The sequence below is a fragment of the Microplitis demolitor genome, chromosome 2, assembly GCF_026212275.2.
Source record: "Microplitis demolitor isolate Queensland-Clemson2020A chromosome 2, iyMicDemo2.1a, whole genome shotgun sequence".
NCBI lineage: Eukaryota > Metazoa > Arthropoda > Insecta > Hymenoptera > Braconidae > Microplitis > Microplitis demolitor.
The window spans coordinates 6,522,229-6,546,657 of NC_068546.1; the positions used below are offsets into that span (position 1 = coordinate 6,522,229).

At 28.3% G+C, this 24,429-nt stretch overlaps 3 protein-coding genes across 4 annotated transcripts; 2 read left to right on the forward strand and 1 right to left on the reverse strand.

Moving 5' to 3' along the window:
• The first annotated feature begins 1,292 nt into the window (after positions 1–1,292).
• On the forward strand, positions 1,293–11,480 carry LOC103573057 (retinoblastoma-like protein 2). Of its 2 annotated transcripts, XM_053742812.1 has the most exons (7): positions 1,293–1,535; positions 1,830–2,361; positions 2,437–2,733; positions 3,191–3,295; positions 7,306–7,778; positions 9,229–10,575; positions 10,652–11,480. In XM_053742812.1, the coding sequence occupies exons 1-7, from the start codon at positions 1,398–1,400 to the stop codon at positions 10,844–10,846; spliced, it is 3,087 nt and encodes a 1,028-aa protein (XP_053598787.1). In that variant the 5' UTR covers positions 1,293–1,397; the 3' UTR covers positions 10,847–11,480. The 2 variants fall into 2 exon arrangements, with proteins under 2 accessions (XP_053598787.1, XP_008550136.1); XM_008551914.3 differs by lacking the exon at positions 3,191–3,295 and having other exon boundaries at positions 10,652–11,479.
• A 3,109-nt stretch (positions 11,481–14,589) lies between these two features.
• On the forward strand, positions 14,590–16,728 carry LOC103573058 (oligosaccharyltransferase complex subunit OSTC). The gene is made up of 4 exons (XM_008551915.3): positions 14,590–14,822; positions 15,088–15,161; positions 16,223–16,440; positions 16,520–16,728. Exons 1-4 carry the CDS (start codon positions 14,684–14,686, stop codon positions 16,530–16,532), a joined length of 444 nt encoding a protein of 147 aa, XP_008550137.1. The 5' UTR covers positions 14,590–14,683; the 3' UTR covers positions 16,533–16,728.
• Positions 16,729–17,974: 1,246 nt separating this feature from the next.
• LOC103573059 (protein FAM136A) lies at positions 17,975–23,944 on the reverse strand. Its single transcript, XM_008551917.3, has 3 exons — positions 23,827–23,944; positions 18,649–18,789; positions 17,975–18,577 (listed from the first exon to the last, which is right to left on the reverse strand). The coding sequence occupies exons 1-3, from the start codon at positions 23,911–23,913 to the stop codon at positions 18,374–18,376; spliced, it is 432 nt and encodes a 143-aa protein (XP_008550139.1). The 5' UTR covers positions 23,914–23,944; the 3' UTR covers positions 17,975–18,373.
• Between the last annotated feature and the right edge of the window lie 485 nt (positions 23,945–24,429).

Consider the following 24,429-nt stretch of genomic DNA (forward strand, 5'->3'; position numbering starts at 1 on the left):
TCTCTCGGTGTTTAAAAACATTCTAGAAATATACTCAAACCCATAAATAAGTTCGAAAAATTCATTTGTGTAAGACTTTTAGCATAGTCTCATTGTCATGATGAATATGGTATTTTTCAGTGCTATAATAAATTATGGTAATTTTAAACTATGGAGGGTAGAGGTACCTCTACTCTCCATAGTCAGTGGTAAAGAAACACTAGCGCCACGTGGTGGCAAGGGTCAATAAGTGGTCACAATTTTTGTGCATGGTTAGATGGAGAGTTGGAGAGGGCTGAAACGGACTATCGTGAAAAAAAATTCTGAAATACCCAAAATAAGGATCACCCTTTTGTTTCACACTAGTATGTGTATAATATAAAATATAATTAGATTAATTGAAACATGTAACTGTATCCATAATATTGCAAAAAATAAATAAATAAATAAATATGAGTATAACATGAATTGTAATTGACCTGGGGTAGAAATTTCGAATACGAGTAATTTTTAAATTAACAATAAGTTGGCTTGCAATGTGTAAGCCAACTTTTCGCAGTCAACTTTACGTCATATTCCAGCCATAGATTACCGTTAACTTGCAGTCAATTGGCCACCTGAGTTGGGACATAAATGACGATTACAATTACTTTTTTACGATTCTCTACTTATGTGGAGGCTGATATAATTTTTTAATGTCCATCATATGAATATTTATTTAATAAACAATTTATTCCAAGCGATCATTAAATTTTTAAAAGACTATTTGTTATCTTCTTTGTCAACTATCTTGCCACCACCGAATCAAACATTAAAAATACTGCTTTAGAGATGTAAGTACTGAAAGTGTGTAAGGCACCCAAGACAAATGCACCCTAGGTAACAAAAGTATCGCCATATTAGCTATCACTAATTCTTAAAGTACGCATCCATTTATTTGTAGTAATTTTAATAAATAATAAATTTTATTTATTTTCAAACCAATACATTCGATAAATTATTTAAAATAACATTAAACATAAAAATGATAATTATCAATAATAAGCGGGAAATCCGAACTTTCACTGCGCGCATTGATACATTTATTTATCTGAAAATAGTTCCTGTGAATTTTTTAAAATTATATATTTATCACTATTAAAATATATCAATAATTAAAATTTTATTATTTGATAATCAACTAATTATGCAAAGATAATAATTAAAAATTTAATTTAAATAAACTCATGAGTACAGATGTTGTAATCTCAACTAAATAATATCTTTCCCGCCAATTTATCAAAGATGGCGACTTCTAAGCATTTCCCGCCAAGACATCTTGTTAGTATTTAGTATTGCATGGCGTACATCGCATGTCGCATAAGTGTAACAAATTAAATCGTGTTCTTCAGTGTTTATAGAATATTATTATAAGCAAGATGGGTCAATCAGACGATCTTGAAGATTATACATATAGCAGACATCAAGATTTATGCCAAAAACTTAATATGGATGCAAGTGCAGCTTCTGAAGCATGGAAATCTTACTCAACTATTCGCCAAAATTATACACTCGAGGTAATGTTCACTTATTAATTATTTTACGATCTAGTTTTTCAGTCCTCATTACTATCAATAGAAATTTCATATATTTATTGCCAATTTTAAATTTATTTTAAAAAATAATTATTGGAGTAGTTAAATCATGAGGTTTGTAAATAATTAACCTTCACAAAGCACTTGGATTATTTGTAATTTAGTTAATATATAACTAAATATTATTTTATTATATTTTACTGATCCATTTTTATGATTAGCAGTTTATTTTAATGATATTTTTAATATTAATTAGAAATATTTATTTATTTTCAGGGTGAACAGATGCACTGGATTGGATGTGCTGTGTACGTGGCGTGTCGTGAATCCTCTACGCCCACGGTGGGCAAAACTGGACCTAATGTTGAGGGCAATTGTGTTTCTCTAACTCGCCTGCTGAAACTTTGTAATTTGTCACTGATACAATTTTTTTCAAAATGTAAATCATGGGCGGACATGGCCAATATGCCGCAGAGCTTCCGATCGAAAATAGATAAAATAGAGCGTGATTTTGCTGTTTCAATGGTAATTTTCAAAAAATACCAGCCAATTTTCACGTTTATATTTAGAAACCCAGTCGAAGATCCATCAAAACCTCAGAGATCGAGGAGACACAAATCACTGCCATGCACTCCTTCAAAAGTTTTTGAATTTTGTTGGGTTCTATTCATTTGTGTTAAAGGAGCTTTTCCTGACATATCTGATGATCTTGTTAATTCTTATCACCTTCTATTAGTATGTTGTGATTTAGTCTATAGTAATGCACTTCTTGCTGGCCGAAAAGATCTTTTGAATCCCAACTTTCCTGGTGAGTTTCTTTTTTATTTTTTTAATTCGATACCATTTAATTATTAAATATTAATTTTTTATTATTAATTTTTAGGTTTACCCCATAATTTCAATGATGACAATTTTGAAATTCCAAAGACTGCTAACTGCATCGTGAGTTTGTTATGTGAACGTCATGAAGCAATTGCTGTGGAAGCAAAAGTTATTAAAGAATACTCATTCAAATCTCACATTAATAAACTTATTAATGAAAAAATTTTACGAGGCGAACAGTCAAATTTTTCAGGCATTCTTGAGGCTTCTAATTTTGAGGCTAACCATAAGTCTCTAAACAAAGCATATGAACAACACGTGCTAAATATGGGAGATTTTGACGAGAGAATATTTTTAGGTAAGCAATTTTGAATACTATATACTCTAGCAGTTTGTTGATATTACATTCAATGTATGATTGAAACAATTTTGAAACTTACGTTTTTTTGAGTACTGCCATAAAAACGATCTATTTCCGGTAGCTGATGAGTATAGGAATTAATTTCTGTAAAAAAAATTAAGAAAAGCTTAATCCTATAATTATCGCTCCAACTATTCAACTTGCACGCTTTTTTTTTTTTAAGTTAAAAATAACAAAAGTTAACAAAATAATCAGTCTATTGCTTTAATAACTTTTTGTTGAATTTATTATCATTTGTTTTTCTTTTTTCATTTTTTAAATTTCAATTTATTATAATTAATTTTTTTTTTTTTTGTTTTTATTTCCAATTCGCTTAATCATTTTCATTTATCATCATTAACCTGCACTGTGTCTGCTTTATCTTGTGGATTATGTAATTATCTAAATCGTCCAGCTGAGTGGAGAAGAGTTAAATTGAAAGGAATATCAAGTTCAAAAATTGTAGGCGACTACGATATTATTTCGAGAGCTAATTTCGTCAGGAACAATAACTTTGAAGGTAGGTTGCGCGAAAGAGTAGTTCACTTGAGCAATGGCCAAATTTATTTATTTACTTATATTTATTTATTTAACGCTATCTGCAATTTACAATAGTTTCACAATGGAAATAATATATGTCCTAAAATTTGCTCGAATATAATTGGACTCAGTACGTTTAATAATACAAAATTCATTACTTAGAAGTCGCTCAACATTTTTGAAAAGGTACTGGCGGGTAATAAGGCTAGTTAAAGGAGATTTTGAATAGAATCGAAAATATTGCATTTAGTTATCAAAATGTATCATTAATCTTTATTTCAATACATTAGCCATAAAATGTAATGAAGTAACGGTAATTTATGGTAATTTGTGGTAATTTTTACCATAAACAAACAAAAAATTACACATTTACAAAAACCATACGAATAGGCCTTATTTTACTACGGTTGGGTAATAAGGCCTACGGGTTAAACAAACTGGAATAGTTTAACTATATTTAATAAAATTGATATTAGAAATAAATCATCACTTAAATTTAGCAACAATACTTTTTAAGAGTCAGAAGACTAGATTGTTTTTTATGATTTCTTCTGCACTACGACAGCATATGACGGATAATGAAATATAGAAGACAGGGAACGTGGTATCGGGACTCTATAAATTTGTCGTAACATCTCTATGCAAGACTCTTCTACTACAGTAGCCTTTAGCGGAGGCGATTATTTTAAATATCATTTCTGTCACTTAAGCCTTATTACCCGACAGGCCTTATTACCCGCGGGTACCTTACTTCTTTTTTAAATATAGTATAGCTACTATCGAAAAAAATTTCGATCATTAACGTATTCATTTACAGTAAATCTAATAATTTATTTTTCTCAAAATTTTAGTAGACACTAGTTGTTTTATTTTATTAAGTATCTCCAGACTATACATTCTAATGTTGATGATGTTGTGGAAAAACACGTCTATCACTTTTCTACGCTATTCAAGAGTCATAATTTTCATCCTACCTCGTCTTTTCCGTCGTGAGCTATAATTAAATCATAGTGCTTTCTTAAATTCTCAAATTTTTAATGTGTATTATTTCTCACATAATTATGTAAATACTTGAAAACTTCGGATTTTAATTTTTTATATGAACTATCAAAAATACTGACTTCTGTAGAAACTTTGTTGACTAGTTTAAAGATTCTATATTTGGGTCCATTCAATACGTAGTTTTTATTTGTGATTGGTATCTATAGTAGCCAGTTTTCTCGCAGGGTTTTGTTCGGTATATTAAGACACACGTGCTAATATTTCAAGTAAGTCAATCACATCATTGATTACTTTATGAAAGAAGCAGAGATTTAGGTATTTACGACGCATTTGTATTCCATGATCTCAAACTACCTTTAAATTTGATCCAAACTTCTTTCAATTCCTTTACCTTTCAGTGAGTGTAATAGAATCCTAACGAACCAGTTTTGTATTGACTCCAACCTGTCAACTTGCAATGCATAGTAAGGTGACCAGACCATTATTCCATATTCCAATAATGGCCTCACCAAAGAGGTGTACAGTTTAACGAACGTATCCTCTTGCTGAAACCTCGAATTCTAATTATGCGCCCTAGGTTTTTCTTGGCTTTCCTAACTAGACTATCGATATGGCTATTGAAATTTAGCTTATTATTCACTATGATTCCCGGATCTCTCATCTCACTGAGCTGCAATGGTACTCCAAATTAATTTACTTTTTGTCGTAATAATTCATCTTACAATATTTCAATGAATAAATATTATGTAATATTATGTTTGTTCATTTAATATTATAATTAATTAAAATTTTGTCATTAACGGCAATATTTGAGTAGCTGTTTAAAGATGATTCACTTTGTTGGAATCTCGTCTCGAAAATATTCATATTTTTAGAGGAATTAAATTTACATAATCAGTAACTATTATGCGTGATAGCTAAAACGACACAATTTTTCCATCGAAATTTTCACTTAAGTTGATTATAAACTACTTACACAACATAAATTTTAGTTATTCTTAATATTTTTTTGGCTTTTATTTATAAAGGAATTGACCCATTTGATATCTAAATAATTTAATTTTACAATATAGTCAATAGATTTCATTTCTTTGCTTTGAAAAAATTTTTTTGATTGAAATCCGTCAGCATTTTATTTTGATGGTAATTCGTCTTTTCGATTTATGGCCGCTGATAGGGGGGCTTTTTAAAATCATATATGAAATATAACTGTAATTATACGTGAAGTATGCTTGTAGTTAAGTTTTTCTATAAATAAGATTTAGAAAAGAGAAAGTTATCACAATCAGTCAATAAAATAAACAGCTATTCAGATTTTAAAGTCTTATAAAAATTTACAATCAATTGTTTTTATTTATAAAGTGCAAACTTCAAATATCAAATATTTTATTTTCGTAAAGCTTTGATGACAGTAAAAAGTTTGTAGGCGCCTTCAAATTTAGCGAATTTTTTAAATTTTTACTGTTAATAAAACAGGTATATAAATGATTGGTTCTATTAATAAAATAAAAAATTATACTAACGTTTTTAGATTTATTCAACTTCTTAAACTGTGAAGACAACACTATTAGTGAATTTTTTTTTTTCTTAAATGAAATACTCAGTTCTATTTTCATCGATTTTAAGTCTTCCGTTATAATGTTTAAAAATTTTTTTACCTTTTTTTAATTGTGATGTAAATGAATAATTACCTTAATTTCTGAAAGTGTGAGGTATGATACTTAATTAAAATCCATTTTACCAATGGTATCTTACATTAACAACAATTTCTCACAGCATACTTTTTATTAAAACCAAAAAAACTGCCTGACAACTGAAATAAATAGCATTTTTTTCTCAAAGAAAAAAAAGTAAAAAAATAGAATTATGAATGTGAATTAAAATCGAAGATTTTAAATGACTACTATTTTGAAACGAGCCCGTCAATTAATTTTACTTATATTTGAATCTAAACAAAATATTAATTTAGTTCATAAAATTTTTTAAGAATTATGAGAGTTGTACTTATGGCATATTTGCTATTTTATAAAAATCATCTAAATAACTTTAAAAATTAATAAAATCCGAAAAAATTACCGTAAAAAAAAAGTGAAAATCGCTCAAACTGAATCTTATTTTAAAATTTTTAACTCAAGTTTTGTTGAGATCATATTTTTGACTTCAGAAGTAATTAAAAAATGAATGAAATCAATATAATTTAAGTTTTAATTTACCATTATTTCTCAACAAGTTTATAAATTTTTCCCATATTTTAATTTAATTAACATCACTTACAAAAAAAGCATGTTGAATTTTAAATGGGATCTTTGGAGTTATGAAAGCTATTATAATAATTGTCAAATATCTCATAAAAATTGTTCATATTACTTAAGGATGCCATGAAATCTAAAAATTATTGTGCAGAAAAGTTGAGCATATATATATTTTTTTTTATCTCACTTGCGCGGGAAGTTTGAATTCCTACCCTATTTCGAGAAGAGAAAATTGTATACAAATATAAAGAAAAATAGGACCCAAACCGCGTGTTTGCCACCCTCGTCTTTAACTATCTGAACGTGGGTCGAAATGTCCCACTTTTCTTTCTAAATATAAAATTTATCAATGAAATTATTCATAAAGAAAAAAAAATGAGAGCACGAAGATGTTTCATGTACCTGAAGATCGGAACGTTTTTCGCGCAACGAAAAAAAAAATTGAACAGTAAAAAATCTACTGGATGATTATAATTCAGAAATGTTTCGCATATAGATTCTGGTATGTCAGCTAAAAATCTTAGGCCACCCAATTTTGGGAACTACCCTTTACACAGTTGAATTACATAAATTTTTTTCATTTTCATTGCGCGAAAAAAGTTCTGATCTTCAGGTACATGATGTTTTCTATATTTATTACACAATCGTAAAATTGTTTCAAAATAAGGTATCGATATATAATATATAAATAATATAGTAAAATCTTAAAAATAAGTTTTTTGATTAATGATTACAGGTGCAGATGCAAGTGATAATATTGGTTCACCAACAAAGATGTTGAACATAGATTTGCAAGAACAGTTCCAATTAAAGCGAGATCAAATACGTGACTTGGCACCACCGACTCCTCTGACAGGACGGAAATATCTTAAAAATAAAGATATGCCTAATATTACTCCTGTCTCAACAGCTACTCAGAGTGTAATTCGCTTACAAGCTCTTCTCGCCGGAAGACAAGCTGCTCCTAATGAAGTTTTGCTTGAAATGTATAAAAGCTGTTCAACGGATGTAAAAAGTTTCGTTGAGATTAAAATTAAAGAGAATAGCGACAAATTTTATGTGTCGTACACTCAAAATGTAGAAGATGTTGAAGCTTACAATCTAGATTTTGGTAAAAAGAGACTTATTCTTGGACAAACATTATTTTATAAAATTTTGGAAATAATTTTAAGTGAAGAAAAAAAAATCAAACCTGATTATGATATTACGGTAAGTTTTAATATTTAAAAAGTAATAACATGGTGGCCACATTTCTATAAAATCTGGAAATCTCAGGGAATTATAAATATACTGGAAAATTAAGGAAAAGTCAGGGAATTTCATCACAAAGCTGTTTTTTTTTTGTCAAAACTGTTCAAAAAATGGCGCGGCGCGAATGCGATTGTAATACCATTAAAAGAGAAAAAGTAATAGAAATTTATTCCAATAGCGAAAAATGAAGCAGTTACAATTAAAAAGGCTGTTAGAAAAAAAAAGTCTTAGTAGAAATTAATCGTCAGGATCTTCAAGTTATAAACATGTATATTAGGGTGTTTCAAAAAAAGACAATGTTTTTAAATTTTTTTATGGTATTCAACAATTCAAGGTATATCTGAAAATATAAATTTTGGTACCAATCTGAGCTCTTAATAATAATAATAAAAAATAGTCTTTTGATTGATTTTAAGAGCTTGAGCTAGAAAACAATGCGTAATTTAGAAAAACTTTATTCATAATAATTTGTGCAGAATAAAATTACCTACAAAAAAGTTCAATGATATTTTGTGACAAGACTGATAGTTTCGCCGGAAAAGCAAAAATATCTCAAAATTTACTATAAATTTGACTTTAAGCTCAGATAACTTTTGAACAGTTGGATTTATCAAAAAATGATGGAACTTTTTTGTAGAGCGTTCAATTTCCTACAAAAATATTTATCGTACATAAAAATTCGTTTGTTCATTTGTGAGCTAGAAAATTCTAAAAAAAAAAAAAAATTTTTTTCTCGTGTTATTTAAATGGAAAATAGAAAAATGGATTGAGGCAGACCTTAATATTATTATCAACAGCTCGGATTGGTACCAAAATTTTTATTTTCAGATATACTTTCAATTTTCGGATACCATAAGAAAATAAAAATAAAAAAATTGTTTTTTTTTTTAAACACCTTAATGTATATTGACAAGTTAGAAAACCAAAAACATTACAAGTATACATAAGTATTGAACTAATAAGTTTCACCATATTTATTATTCGCGTACTTGATTAATATTTTATTAATATTCTATAAAACGTTCTTATTTATGAAATTATTCTAGTGAAAATGAAAAGTTTATTTATATTTTATTACAGAAAAAATTATATAAAAACAGATTTAAAATCAAAAATAAAAAATCAATCATTTAATAAATGAAAAAAACCTATGATCATTTACAAATAATAAAATAAAGTTTCATTTAACGACAATGATTTATTATATATTGAACTGACTTATACCATTTTATTTTGAATTAAATAAATATTTCCAAGGATTTAATATAACTACATATGATCAGGGAATTTTTTGATTATTTGATTGAAATGCTTGGAAAAGTCATGGAATTTCAGTTTCAAAAATCTGTGGTCACCATGAATAATGATTATAGTAATAAAAATAATAATTAAATTAAAATTATTTCAGAATCTTTTATTGAATGACGTTTTTCTTCAATGCTTATTTGCATGTTGTTTAGAAATAGTGATTTGGTCATACAAAAATACAGACCGTATATTTCCATGGATTTTAAATGCTCTTAATGTAGAACCTTATAACTTTTATAAAGTTATTGAAGTGATTGTTCGCGCTGAACAGCTTTCAAGAGATGTAGTAAAGCATCTAAATGACATTGAAGAAAAAATTCTTGAGACACAAGCATGGAAATCTAACAGTCCTCTTTGGCAAGCAATTGAAAATACACCAGGTGGTGTCCCAAGTTGTGAAGAAGTTTCCCTTCCAGGTATGTTAGATTCTTTAGATTCTAACACATCAGGTCAGCCGGTGTTGAGAAAAGTGGCATTAGACAGAGGAGCACCTCATCATGATAATCAACAAAGTCCTATATCATCTGCTTCTGAAAGATTTCAATCACCAGTAACTGCATCTGGGATGGTGAAAAAACGTTTGTTTAATGATCCATCCCGAGGCAGTGGGCAGAGTATTCTCAAAGATAAATGTCCTCAAAAAATAATAATCGATGGCAATTCCCGGGTTTACGTAATTCCAGACTCATCACAAATAAAGTCATCAAATTTAACACCAACTAATGTCAATCGTGAGTCTAATAAATCTCGAAAAACAGGATCAGTTGCACTATTTTTCAGAAAATTTTATATACTTGGATCGATACGTATGCAGAATCTTTGCAACTCGTTATCAGTAACTGACGTTGATCTTAAGAAAAAAATTTGGACTATTTTTGAGTATTCTATAAAAGATCGTACAGAATTGATGAAAGACCGACATTTAGATCAAATACTTATGTGTGCAGTGTACGTTGTATGTAAACTTGCTAAAATTGAACGTAATACATTTACAGAAATAATGCGTTGTTATCGACTTCAACCACAAGCTGAATCACACATTTATAGATCTGTTCTTATCTCTAAAAACCCAAGCGTTGAAAAAAATTTTAACAAAAATGACACTAATGCTGATTCTGATCCTATGGAAGTCAAAACTCATAACGCAACACCACCAACACCATCTAATATGGCAGGAACTTCACAAAGTTTTGGTGATGAATGCCGTGGAGATCTTATTAAATTTTATAATACAATTTATGTTCCTCAAGTTAAAGAAGTTGCGAATTTATCACGTGGCAACAACTCTACTCTTACACTTAGTCCCTTGCCGAAAAGTAATCCTGCGATAAATTCACCAGTTAGACGTGTAAGTAACAGCGTTATGACAAGAACACTTGATCCCAGGGCTATTACTGCATCACCTGCGCCACAATTAAGTTATTGTTTTAGTCGTAGTCCTGCCAAAGTAAGTACATAATTAATAAATTATAAATACAAAAAAAAGTATAACTTATAATTAAACTAATTATTAAATTTATTAGGATCTGGAGGCTATTAACAGAATGATGATATCTCTTGAAGCGAGAAAATCTGTTGGAAAACGACTTTTATCCGATGAAATGGATGTAGATTCGACTAAAGAAAGCCTCTCACCAACAAAAAAGACTCTCACTACCCCATGCCTCGCTAAAAAAATTGAAAATTTGATTGGGGAACGTCGAACTCAAAACCAATAAATACTAAAACGATTAACAAAAATCATATGGACAAGCTATTTCTTATACAAATTAATAATAAAAATGGATTTACTTTTAATTACAGATTGCAAGTTTTAAAATATAAACTTGCAAATTTTTTTTGGAGATACATAGTTCTATTTCTTTTAGACTTAATTAGTAAAATCTGGCTTCGTTTAATATTTTCATTTGCAACTATCATCGTTTATTCTTGGTTATTTTTAAACCAAAAGTTTTAATTAGTAATAAGTATTTTTGTAATTTAATTTAAAAAATTTTAAGTTATAAAAAAAAATATTTTATTAAGGTTTAAATAATATTGGCTTCGTGATAAGCCAAGAAAGATTAAAATAATTTTAGCTGAAATTTGAAGACTAAACATAATATTAAAAAGTCGATTTATAAAAGCTGTATCAATGATCTTTGGTATTTAAGTGTGTATACATATAGGCGTTAAATTTTGAATATCTGAATTAAATTTTCAAATTAAATTTTATGATCTCAACTTTTACATTTTGGATGATGTAAGTATAAAGCGTATAAAGTTTATTGTGAACGTAAATTTTCATTAATTTGATTAACTTTAATGTGAAAATATATTCAATTTCTTACATTACTAGTTTTATTATCATGTACATAGAAAATTATAATAAATTAAGTGGTTATAATGAGATGTTATTTTTAATATTTTATTTCTTTTAATATTTTAGTACATAAATATAAAATAACCATTAAAAAATACATAAACATTCACGTCACTACACTGTAAAAAGAGCGGTGTTATAGAAGGACTCAATTTAACATCGTGCAGCGTTAAAATGACATAACACCGGTATAAGCGGTATAATTTGGCGGTGTTCAAATCCCCTATAAAAAAATTTTTATCCATAATGAATTTAGATCTTAATTTCATCAAAAAACTCAGATTATGACCCAAATATGACTCATTATAAATTTGTATCAACTTTAATCACGACAAAATTATGACTCAGTCACATTTTTATCCAAGTGATCCCTTATTAAAAGAAACGATTTAAAACGATTAGAAAAACAAAATATTAAATATTCTTTAATACTTTTGAATCACCCTTCTTTTGGGCATTTAAGATTGCAAATAATTTCGAATCATTTTTCTTAATCAGATATCGAGTTCAATCACTAAATTAATTTTGCATTTGAAACTGATTTACGTAAACCAAGTACTTGATAAAAAATATTTATTGGTAATTTCTGAATCGATAAGCTTGACGAAATGTTTGATACCCCAAGTCCAATTGAAAGTCGTAATAAATTAATTTTAGAATTGATACGGATTTACTAGATGAAAAGTTGAAGCGAATTCATGATGAAAGTCATGTTTGTGTCGCGATCTGAATTTCGTGATGAAATTTAAATCTAATTTCATAACAAATAATAATTTCTTTAACACCGGGATAGCGGTGTTAAATCGGTGTGATGGCAGAATAATACCGGAGTAGACCTGGGTCGAAATATCTAGCCTTAATCAAGCCTCACTGAGCTAAAAAAGCATTTTGAGCCTCAAATAATGCTCAATGAGCCTGAAATAATATTAATTGAGTTTAAATTACATAGTCGAGACTAGGCTCATTTGAAACTCATTGAGGCTTTTTGAACATCATTGTAGACTCAAAATGCTTTTTTACTCAGTGATGCTGGATTGAGGCTTACTTGGGTTCGATGAGGCTAGATACTTCGACCTGGAGAAACAGAGTAAACTGCATCTGTTCAGAGTATTAATTTTGGAAAACTTATAAAACAAAAAATGTCAGTTTTTTATGAAAATTAATAAAAAATATTATTTATGAACAAGTATAAAATAAGAAAATAAAATATTAAATTAATAGAAATATTAGATACAGTACAACATATTATTAAATGATTGTTAATTACCAATTGTATATTACATTATTCGTAAATTATAGTACATTTCAATATTTATATTATTAAATGTATAGGAACGATAGAATTATTATTTTCATCATAACTCTGATGTTTTTTATAACATAAAGCATGTTTCAAAGAAAATAAATTAACAATTTGATAACTAAATTCTTTACTTTCAACAATTTCGTTTGCACACAAACTCGAATCATAGCAAAGTGTACCCCATGCTTTACACACTATCATTAAATTATAATCATCGATAAAAATTTTTTGGATTACACCGTAAACTGGTAAATACTTTATCATAAATATTCAAAATAATGAAATAATTTTTTTTTATTCTAAGTCAAATTAAATTTCTGATACTACATAATAGTATATTGTGTGACAAGGGATGAAACAAGACTATTTCAGACTAGGGTGAAGCTGACATTACCCGCAGCCTGAAATCGGGTTTTATCCTGAGTCACACACTATATTTTTTATGATTACCTGTATCGGAACTGAGAAATATGTGATTCACAGTTACTTATTAAATAGTAAATAATACAAAAATATTATTTTTACTCATGTTTTAGTAATTTTATTTGGTTAATCAAAACTGTCACTTAAAAAATGAAATGAGTAAACTGAAGTGACAAGTAAACAAATGAGAGTAATAAGGCTGCAAATGAACATTAAATATAACTTCTTCTTTTAGGAAGAAATACAATTGTTTCTGCCCGCTGTATGAAGGAATTTTTGAATTACGAATTCGCTAGCAGTTGTTTGCAGCATCAACTTGAAATTAGCTTGTTTCGACGGGCTGTAGAGACACTGAAACTTCAAGTTTCGATGCTGGTATCATGAAAACCATATTTCAACACCGGGAAATCGAAACTCGTTGAAAATTGTAGCTAGGATCCCAGACAGCATTCAAGTCGAAATACCTGCTTTACGACGTTTTTTTGAAGGCGTTCTCAAGAAATCTTACATTGACTTCTTAAAAGTGTCATTTTTAAGAATTCTTAATTAAGAGTTCTTGAAGACTCCATAAATAAGACATCAGTTTTATGATGTCTAAATGTATTCTTTTTTAAACTCTTTATGAAGTTAAAATTAGGAGCTCCTTAAAGACGTCATGGTAAATTCATATTAAAGTCTTATTTGCGAAATCAGAAAAAAACTCTTTGAGAACTCTTTTTAAAGACGTCTTACTAAGTTCGCTAGGTGGCTCATTCGACATGTTGAGAACTTCTTAAAGACTTCTTTAAGATGTTGATGAGACGTCCAAATCATAAATAGGAACTCATTCAGAAATCAAGACGTCATTTTGCTATCTGGGATTTGAGTGACAAGGTACATTAATCCCATATATGTAAACTTTTGAATGAATTATATTTTTGAAACTTACTCAACGACTTAAGATGGACTGTGGCAAAACTCTTTGAAAAATCCACCATGAGGACAAATACAAAAGTTAAATTCGTGTGAAATATAAAATAGTTGCCGAAGTGAGGCGAAAAAATTTTCGATCGTAAAGCACACTCTGATGTTTCGCATCATGAGCCGTGCAATACATTAAAAATATGAATTTGATCCCACAGATATTTTCTTTATTCAAAAAATTGTCCATAAAGTAAATGATCTACTAGAATTCTTTACTAATTTTTTCTGCGTTGTTTTAACACACTTAGGAGGTAAAGATAAATAATTATTTCAATATACTAATTATAAAAAATAATTTTATTAATGTACTCAAATGCTGATTTTAAAAATCCGTGTTCTAATTGCCATTGCGCACAGTACTTTAGAGTGCGGCACTGTGCTACGGTCGCTACGGAAATTCCTGCCCTGCGCAGGACATGCATATGTTGGCTGATCGCTAATGACGATACACTAAATGTGTTTTTAAAAAAAATAAAAGCGATAAATAGTTAAAAGTTTTTAAAAATGGATTTAGTATACAGAGTACCATTTTTGGTTCTTGAGGTACCAAATTTAAAATTAAAAAAACCATCATGGTTTGTTAAACCAAGTGCGATGGTTGTTTTTTCCATTATTCTTTTATCATATTTTATGGTTACTGGAGGTTAGTACCGTATAATATCCACGTACACAAATATTTCTTACTGTCATCTGCGTACCGGCTTTTTCAAATTTTTTTTTTTTTATTCATTAAAAATTAATAAATGATCCTTTTCGCAAAACTAATTAAATTGAAACAATAAAATTGTAAATATTCATTTAATTTCAAGGATTTATATAAATATTTTTTAATTAATGATTGATCTCATAACATTTATTTTTAAATAATTAAAAATTTAATTAATGTATTTTATGCTAAAATTTTTTAGGCATTATTTATGATGTAATTGTGGAACCACCTAGTGTAGGATCAACGACTGATGAACATGGGCATACACGACCAGTGAGTAATTTTTACTTTAAATTTCCAGTGGCCACAAACCAGAAACATTGAAAATTATCAAGGAATTCAATGCAGCCGGGAAATATCATGAAAATGTTAGAAAAAATTTCAAAAAGTATCCTGGATTTTGCCACAGTTAAAAATTTAAAAAAGTTTCAATGATACACTAGTTACAAAAATTAAGGGATATTAAAAATATTTCAAATTTTTAACAGGCTGTAACTCGAAGGAAAATGGTCGTACAATAAAAAAAAAAAGCAAATTGTAACTTCGTGTCTAGTTATCTGATCTGGTCTTGAATTTTTTTAGTACGCACGGTCTTGGAGTAATCCTAAGAAAACCATCGAAAAAAAATTTTCAAACTTTTAATCTTAAAAACGGTCTACGGGCTTCAATAAATTTTTTTTCGATAATTATGATTAGTATTTGATTACTCCGAAACCGTGCAAAATATAAAAATTGCAAGGCCAGATCAGAAAACTAGACACTTGCAGTTACAATTTGTTTTTTTTTTTTGTTTTTGTTGTACGACTATTTTCCTTCGAGTTACAACCTGTTAAAAATATGAGCGTGAATGTAGCAGACATCAGACAAATTTAAAATTATAAACAAATAGAGTAAATAATTAATAAAATAAAACTTCAAAAAATGCGCATTTGAAAAATTTTAAAATAAATAAGTGCATTTTTTATAAATATTATTTTTTAAATTATTAATTCTATTTATTTATAATTTTACATTTGTCTGATGTTTGCTACATTCACACTCGTTTAAAAATCACTTAAAAATTTTGAAATTTTTTAATATCCTTTAATTTTTGTGACCAGTGTATTTTGAATTTATTTTAGACATAAAATTTCTTATTACTGAAAATATAATAAAAACTTTGAATATCTTAATGATACCAATAAAATTCATGAATCAGGGAAAAATGTGGAAAACCGGGAAATATCAGGAAATTTTGAAATCTTTTCGTTGTGGCCACTCCGATTTTTGTTTTTATTAATAAAGTAAAAAAGTAAGAGAAGTTTAAAAAATTAAATTGTTAAAATTATTTGTAGGTTGCATTTATGCCGTATCGCGTGAATGGTCAATATATTATGGAAGGTTTAGCTTCTAGTTTTTTATTTACTCTTGGAGGACTTGGTTTTATAATTCTAGATCAAACACACTCACCTTCAACTCCAAAACTAAATCGGATTCTTCTGATGAGCGTTGGTTTTATTTGCATTATTGTATCTTTTATCACTTGCTGGATTTTTATGCGTATGAAACTTCCGTAAGTATTTAGAAAATTTATTTCAAATATTTTATTTAATTGATTGAAAACATTTTTATCTATTTATTTATTTCTATAGCGGATACTTCTAGTGGTAAATGTGAAGACAATTAATTGTCTTCAAGAATTCCGTGAACGATTATCAACGACATTGGTGAGATTTTACATATATTCATCGATATTGATGACTAAAGAAAAAAGATTAATTAATTAACTATAAATTTAAATTATTTTTCATCATAATTTAACATTTTATGAATAAAATTTTTTTCAAATTCTTCCCATATACTTTACGTGTGTATCTGTCTACGAAGATGCTTTTTATTAATACAAAGATATATTTTTATTAAAAACTTTCTACTCTACAGTTGATTTTTATAATTTTTTAGTATCGATATTAAACATTATTATCATAGGATTTTAATAGTAATTTTAATAATAGTAATTTTAGTAATAGTGATTTTATAAATCACTGCTCGAGGAGTGATCTGGATTTTTTTTCAATTCACATTCATTCCATTTATATTTAGATAATCACAGCTGCGATGATTATTAAACTATTACTAGAATGATATGTCATAACAGTATATAAATAGTATAAAAGTTTAAGAATTAAACACTTTTAAAAATTTGTAATTTATTAATAAATTATAAGATTTACTATAAAAACTTACAATGTTTTTACATAAGTACACTGCAAAAAATTGAGAGTGAATTCGGAGTGATTGCGGATTTTATTTGAATCCAAATTCACTCCGTCACTTGGAGATCTGTAGTTTTATAAAAAAAAGAAAAAATCACTGCTCGAGGAGTGATCTGGATTTTTTTTCAATTCACATTCATTCCGATTCAGAGTTTTGATGTTGAAATAAACTCCCCTTCGGAGTGAATTTCACTCCGAGAGGATTAAATAAATAAACAGTCAGCCCCTCCGGATTCAATCTGCATTCACGAAAATTTTTTACAGTGTAACCGTTGAAAATATTAATAAAAAAGTAGTTATTAAATTTTAGAATTGTTTTATTAATAGAAATCCACGTACTGAAATCTAAGAAATTATTTTCAAAATACGATAAATTCTGTTATAAAGTAAAAGACTCAGTACTCGATTAGGGAACTAGTACTCAATCATTCCATGTATTCCTATATTTATATTTAGTAAATATAGATATGCATGTACGTGGAGTGATCGGGTACTGAGTCTCTTAGCTTACGATATTTTTTAAACGAATTAATCAATTCTAATAATTAAGTTTATAGTCCAGTTGAAAAATATCTATTCGAATACTAATAAAAAACTAAGAGAAAAATTTGATTTTAGCCATTTTTTTCAAATAACAAAATTTTATAAGATCTAAATTTTTTTATTGTGACTATAAAAAGAATTTTAATCGGCCGATTCACTTAAAAGATATTATAGACAAAATGCCAAATTTTAATTTCTGATACTCTATAATGCTTATGGACTATTATTCATAATGCAAGTTTTATGGAGAATATTTTTAAGTTTTAAGAGTATTATTGATTATGTACAATTTTTATTGAATCAGTATTTTTTTTTGTTGCTTATCAAACATTTATTTAATCCTAAAGTAACACCGAGTGTTATTTTGATCCTAAACCACTGTCAAATTTTTTTACGATTTTTCTTTTTTATTTCTCGATAAAAATAATATATGATCAAGGTTGAGACTTCTTCGTAAAAGTACGAAATATGTTACAAAATTAATTATCTATCATCTTTTCAATTGAAAGTCCATAGGAAATTTTTGATTAAATTTGGTTAGAATTTTTCACTTAACTGCATACTCTGCGCGAGGTTCGAACAAATAGGAAATTCTCTTAATCATAAATGAAATAAATTGTTTGTTGTATTAATGATAAAATCTGTTTATTTAAAGAATTTAACATTTAAATATAGTTATATTATACACTATTGATTAAATTTTCCACTTGCGAGAAATTCTTTCATAGTTTTTTCTAAGGCTGGAAGAAGATCGCAGTAACTATCAACACATTTTGTTGCACATTTTTCAAAATCATCATTTAATTGATTAACTTTATCTTGAGTTGGATTAGGCCCAGCTTTATCTATTACTCTGTCATTACATTCCATGATACACCTTTGTAATCGATTCTAATAAATTATATAATTTGGTTACTATATTTAAATTAAAATAAAAAAAAAACAATTCTTTCACTTATTACCTGTGATCTTTCAAATTCTGATTGAACATATTGTTGAGCTTTACTGAGCGGTTCGCCACAGTTTTGTACACAATTTTGAACTTTTTGAAGAGAATATGTATCATTGTCGCAACACGAAGCTGCACATCGATGCATATCACCCTAAAAAATATAAACATATTTATTAGAAGTATTTTTTTTAAACCTGCACAGAAAAAAAGAATTTCTTGGCGCAAGAAATTTTTTGCATTATAAATTGAAAACAAAAATTTTCTTAGGACGAGAAAAAATTTCTTGGTTCAAAAAATTTTTTCTTGCTCTGAGAAAATTTATTCTCGTTCCACGACATGTTTTGTTTTCAATTTATCGTACGGGAAATTTCTTGAAGCAAGTCAAAAATTTTCGCACCAAGAAATCCTTTTATTCCTGTGTGTATTTAGTTTCTAATTCGAAAATAAGAAATTTAAAAATGTTAAAAATTATGGTCCATAACTGAATTCATTCTACCCGTGCGTTTTTACAGGGGGTTGAAAAAAATTAGGGCGATAGAATCACAATTACAACTAGTAGCTTAAACTTTGTATCTTCAATGGTCGAAAAATAGTGTCAGGGGCTTGCCATGTTTTCAGTTTTATATAATAAATTTATTTTTAATTGCAATAATATAATTTATTTATTTCCATAAGAAGGGCGGTAGCGAGCTAAGGGGTACATGGGTTTCCTACGTGAAAAAATGGCCTATTTTACCACGTTTTTATTAACTCGCTTTTATGTATGTCTGTTCGGGTGGGAATTTGTAATTGATTTTAAAGTAACTTCTCGATGAGCTAGAGACTTGAAATTTGGAACAAAGCTCAAAATTAAATGACAATGCAAGAAATTAAAAAAAAATTTTTTTAAAAATGAGAAGGAGAAGCACTAGAAGAGTACGAAAAAAATTAAAAAAACAAAAACAAATGAAGAAAAATCGAATAAATAATTCATATTCGTTTGTTTGACTGTTCAGTACGAATTTTTTACAATTCATTTAAAACTAATGTCTGAATGAGTTATATTCTTGAATATAGCTCACAACTGGATGACAGATAAACAAACACCGTGTAATGAAAATACAATGAAGGAGATGGAAAGAATGTGACGACTAGGACCTCCAGCACCATGAATGGAGTCATATGTTCAAAATTTGTAGCTAAAAAGAATCTGGCTTTAATTTGTTTTAATATTTTGAAGTGTAAATCCTATAAAAAATGAGTTTAATATATTGGTAGGTAGAAATAGCGATTTTCTATTTCAGATTTGATTAAGTGAAAAGAAACTGAAATAAAGCTGAAATTTATTGCATGTCTCCGTCATTAGCTTATCCAGGCCTTTAAATCGATTTCAAAATTTCACTCACACATTACTAAAAAGCAGAAAATAATTATCGAAATAAAAATAAAATTTTAATATACCACGTTTTTAAAACGAACTAAAAAGTATAAAATAATATTTCTCAATCTCATAAAGATTTAAAACCACATACAAATTCCGAACTTCTTACAAATAGTCCTGAAAATTTATAGTTGTGAATTTTTAATAGTTATGAAAATACTTGTAAGATTTAAAACGAAAAACGTGGGGCGCATGCAACAGATAATTGATGCGTTAATAGTTCAATTAACAATTTTAATGCATTACAAATAATATGGACTGATTTGCAAGTTTTTTCATTGACATCTCTTTTCTACACTTCTTATAGTTATCTGTTGCATGCGCTCCACGTTTTTCGTTTTAAATCTTACAAGTATTTTCATAACTATTAAAAATTCACAATTATAAATTTTCAGGACTATTTGTAAGAAGTTCGGAATTTGTATGTGGTTTTAAATCTTTATGAGATTGAGAAATATTATTTTATACTTTTTAGTTCGTTTTAAAAACGTGGTATATTAAAATTTTATTTTTATTTCGATAATTATTTAATAATTTGTTTTTAATATAAAAAATGAAATATTTAATTTAAACATTTTATTGTCTTAAAGATACAGATTTAATAATTAATTACTGAAATTTTTGAAAAAAAAAAAAAAAAAAATATATATATATATATATATATATATATATATATTATAAACACTGCCATTGTAACATCATTTCCTCAAATAATTGATATGAGTCAGACATTTATCATGAAGTTCACAATATTGTTTTGATTTTTCTCATATAAATTAAAAAATAATCTAAGGCAGAGTACATCAATGAATAAAGCTATTACCTGTTATATCACTTTATACATATAAGTAAAGTCTTGATTTGAGAAATAATTCATCCTGAATTAACACGACAAAGTTGTATTGTGCATGTTGACAATTTAAAACTTTGAGATCGATTAATAACTCAAGAAAATCGGTATAGAAATATTAAACATTGAAATCAGATAATAAATCATTTCTACGTCTTATATGATACAGTTTTTATTTTTAAATACATAAAGACCCGAGTCAAAAAAATGAACTTACATTTTTTTAATTTTAATTGTTTTCTAGTGTATAGCCGCAATTACGGCCTTTTACACTTTTTGCCTTTATATCGCAAACTGCTTTACTTCTCCTCCTCTGCCTTCCGTTGTGCGGCTGTGGCCCGACTTGTGCTTATACTGTACTGCATCATTACGGTGATGTCCTGCAACCTCCCTTGTGCAATAGAGGTGCAGTGGCTAGGGAAACCACAGAGAAAACCTACCCTGATAACACGAGTTGATCGAGAAAAAGTTGGTCATTCATTAGTTTCCGACCAACTTGACGACAAGTTATCGACAACTTCAGCTTTTGCAACTTTTGGCTACAAGTTACCGCCAACTTTCTCAGAAAGTTGGCGGCAGTATGGAGCCGCAACTGGAATACAAGTTTCTGAGGAAATTGAAAGTAAACTTACCGTCAACTTATGATCACCAACTTTTGCAAGCAACTTTTGCCACCAACTTTCTCAGAAAGTGATCGTCAACTTTTTGGATTTACAACTTTTGCCACCAACTTTCTCAGAAAATGTCCATCAACTATTGGAGGTACCAACTGTTGGCGATCAACTTGGTTCCAGTTGCGGCTGCAAGTTTCTCGTCAGTTTCTCGCCAACTTGGCTATCAGGGTAGCCAGTACAGTTCGGATTGGGTGAAGCTCCAGTGATCGATAAAATTCCCGTTTTACCGATCACTGGATCTTCATCCCGCGCCTAGCGATCAGAGACCTTCATTCGAACCCGACGTGTGGCTAAACGGTCACCCAGCCAAGTAGTGATCATGCTCGATGCTACTTAACTTCGGCGATCATCCGAGCCACACGCGTGCCGAACGGCTGCCTCAGCCGCTTTAAATTGAACTTACATTTAATTTACATTAACTTATAGAACTTGCATTGAACTTACATAAGCTTAATGAACTTAAATTAAATTTAAATGACTTATAGGGCTTGATTATAACTTGAATGGACTTAAATAAAAATATTGGCTTAATTATAACTTACCTGGAATAAAATTAACCCAAAGGGAACTTAGATGTACTCCCGAGTCGACATTTGAATCGTAAGTCGGACGTTGAGATCGTCATATAGTTCAATGTTAAAAAAAATAGACAAAATTAATTACCTTCAGCTTTTACGTGGGGGATTCAAGTGGGTTGAACGATAAAAATACTCCCGTTTTTGCATTATCCGGTTTGCAGACTTGAACTTTGGCCCAAATATTCCCAACAATCTTACGAACCCCTCACCGTCGGTATTTTTTCCGATAACTAGCTCCGAGGGGGGTTTCAGTGGGTCCAAAAATAAAAATACTCGCGATTTTGCACTATCTGGCTTACAAACTTGAACTTTGGCACAAATATTCCCAACAATCTTAGAAATCCCCTACGATATGTATTTTTCCCTTTGAGTTAATTTTATTCCAGGTAAGTTATAATTAAGTCAATATTTTTATTTAAGTCCATTCAAGTTATAATCAAGCCCAATAAGTCATTTAAATTTAATTTAAGTTCATTAAGCTTATGTAAGTTCAATGTAAGTTTTATAAGTTAATGTAAGTTAAATGTAAGTGCAATTTTTTGACTCGGGGAATCATCGATTTACCGTTACATAATTGCTGATGAAATTTTTTTAAAAGTGAAATATACAATATTAGATAGTTAATTATTCACAACACTTAGAGCCCAACTCCGATATAAATATCAGATAATTTGTTCACCCTTACATTTTTTTTTTATAAATTTTACTTCAAACATTGCATTTATAGAAAACAGTCAATAAATGTATATTTAAATATGAGTAACATGTTACATGGAAAAAAACTCATAATGGTATGAAAATAGTCAGGTTGCAGGCACAGGTTTTTCTTTTTCAATTGAAAAATTCAACTTCTTATTTCTCAAGTAGCATAGAGACACCTTTAAGACAAATTTTATTTTGTCTCAAAGCCGGGTTTTTTTAAATAGATAAAATGTACAGATATTGGTCTTAGGAGCCATAAAAAATTTGTGTTCTTTTTTCTTTCTTAAAAAAAGTAATATCATTCAAAAAAACGTATCGTTTTATTTGTAATTTACTTTTTGTAATCATTTATGACAAGTCTTATAAGCGGATATTTTTTCGATGACATAAATTTATGATTGTTTTGTCAACATTTTGTGGCCTTATCAATAAGTCAAGAAACAGCCTTAAAATTTCTATCTTATAGATGTCAAAAGCCAAGTGTATTACCTTGGGTTGGAGTGTGTATTAAAAAAGTGTATTTTTTCAAAATTAAAAAATTTTTAGACATGAAAAATGAAGTTTCTAATATTTTTAATGAGAAATAAAAATTTTTAATTTATTTTGCATCGTATCTTCAAATATTTTATATTAATCTAAGGTAAATTAATTCATAATCGAAAATTCGCATAATCTATAAATTCAAAATTTCACTCATGGCGCTAGAACATAAGTTATCTTTAATTAATATATTTATTTATATACAGAATTCTAAAAATTGTGAAATTTAAAATAACTAATCACGTGAGATTTTAAGAAAACAATGGTATTTAAATATGAATAACTATAGATGACAGCCGAATAATAGTCAATAAAACGAAAAATTTCATAAAATTAGGTATTTTAAATCTTAATGGATAAAGTTCATGCAGAACTAGAAAAAAGTTCATTCTTAACCTCTAAATTATAAAAATTTATGATTTACCTGCATTTTTCTTAAATAAAATTTATCCATTGATTCGATAATATGAGACATTTTTTCTTCTACGCGTCTTCGTTGTGCTTCAACCATTTTTATAAATTTATATGTAAAAGTAAAAAATAATTTTTACAACAATACAAATAAATATTCTTGCTATACCGGCAACCCGTGCACGAGACAAGAAGGCTGTTATATAGCTCTGTAATGTTGTTCTTAAAAAATTCAAAATGAACTGTGGCGCTCATGTATTCGCTTTTATGGACGCTTATTGAAACCTGTGACGATTAGAGTACCCTAAATAGAATTAAATTTTTAATTCTATTTAATTCAGATAAATTCGGTTAATTCGGTATCTAACTTAAAAATGAATTCTGTCTAATTCGGCACGAAAACCAGAATTTGTTAGAATTGAAACGAATTGAAATAACTCTATTCGGTTTAATTCGAAAATAATCCTTGAATTTTTAGTCTGACTCAGAATTAAATTTAATTAAAACAAATTCAAAATTTTTAAATTAGTTTTATTCTGTTTCATTACGAAATAATTTTTGTTTTTCTGAAATCATTTTAAATTGAACCGTGTAAGCATTTTTTTAAATTGATTTA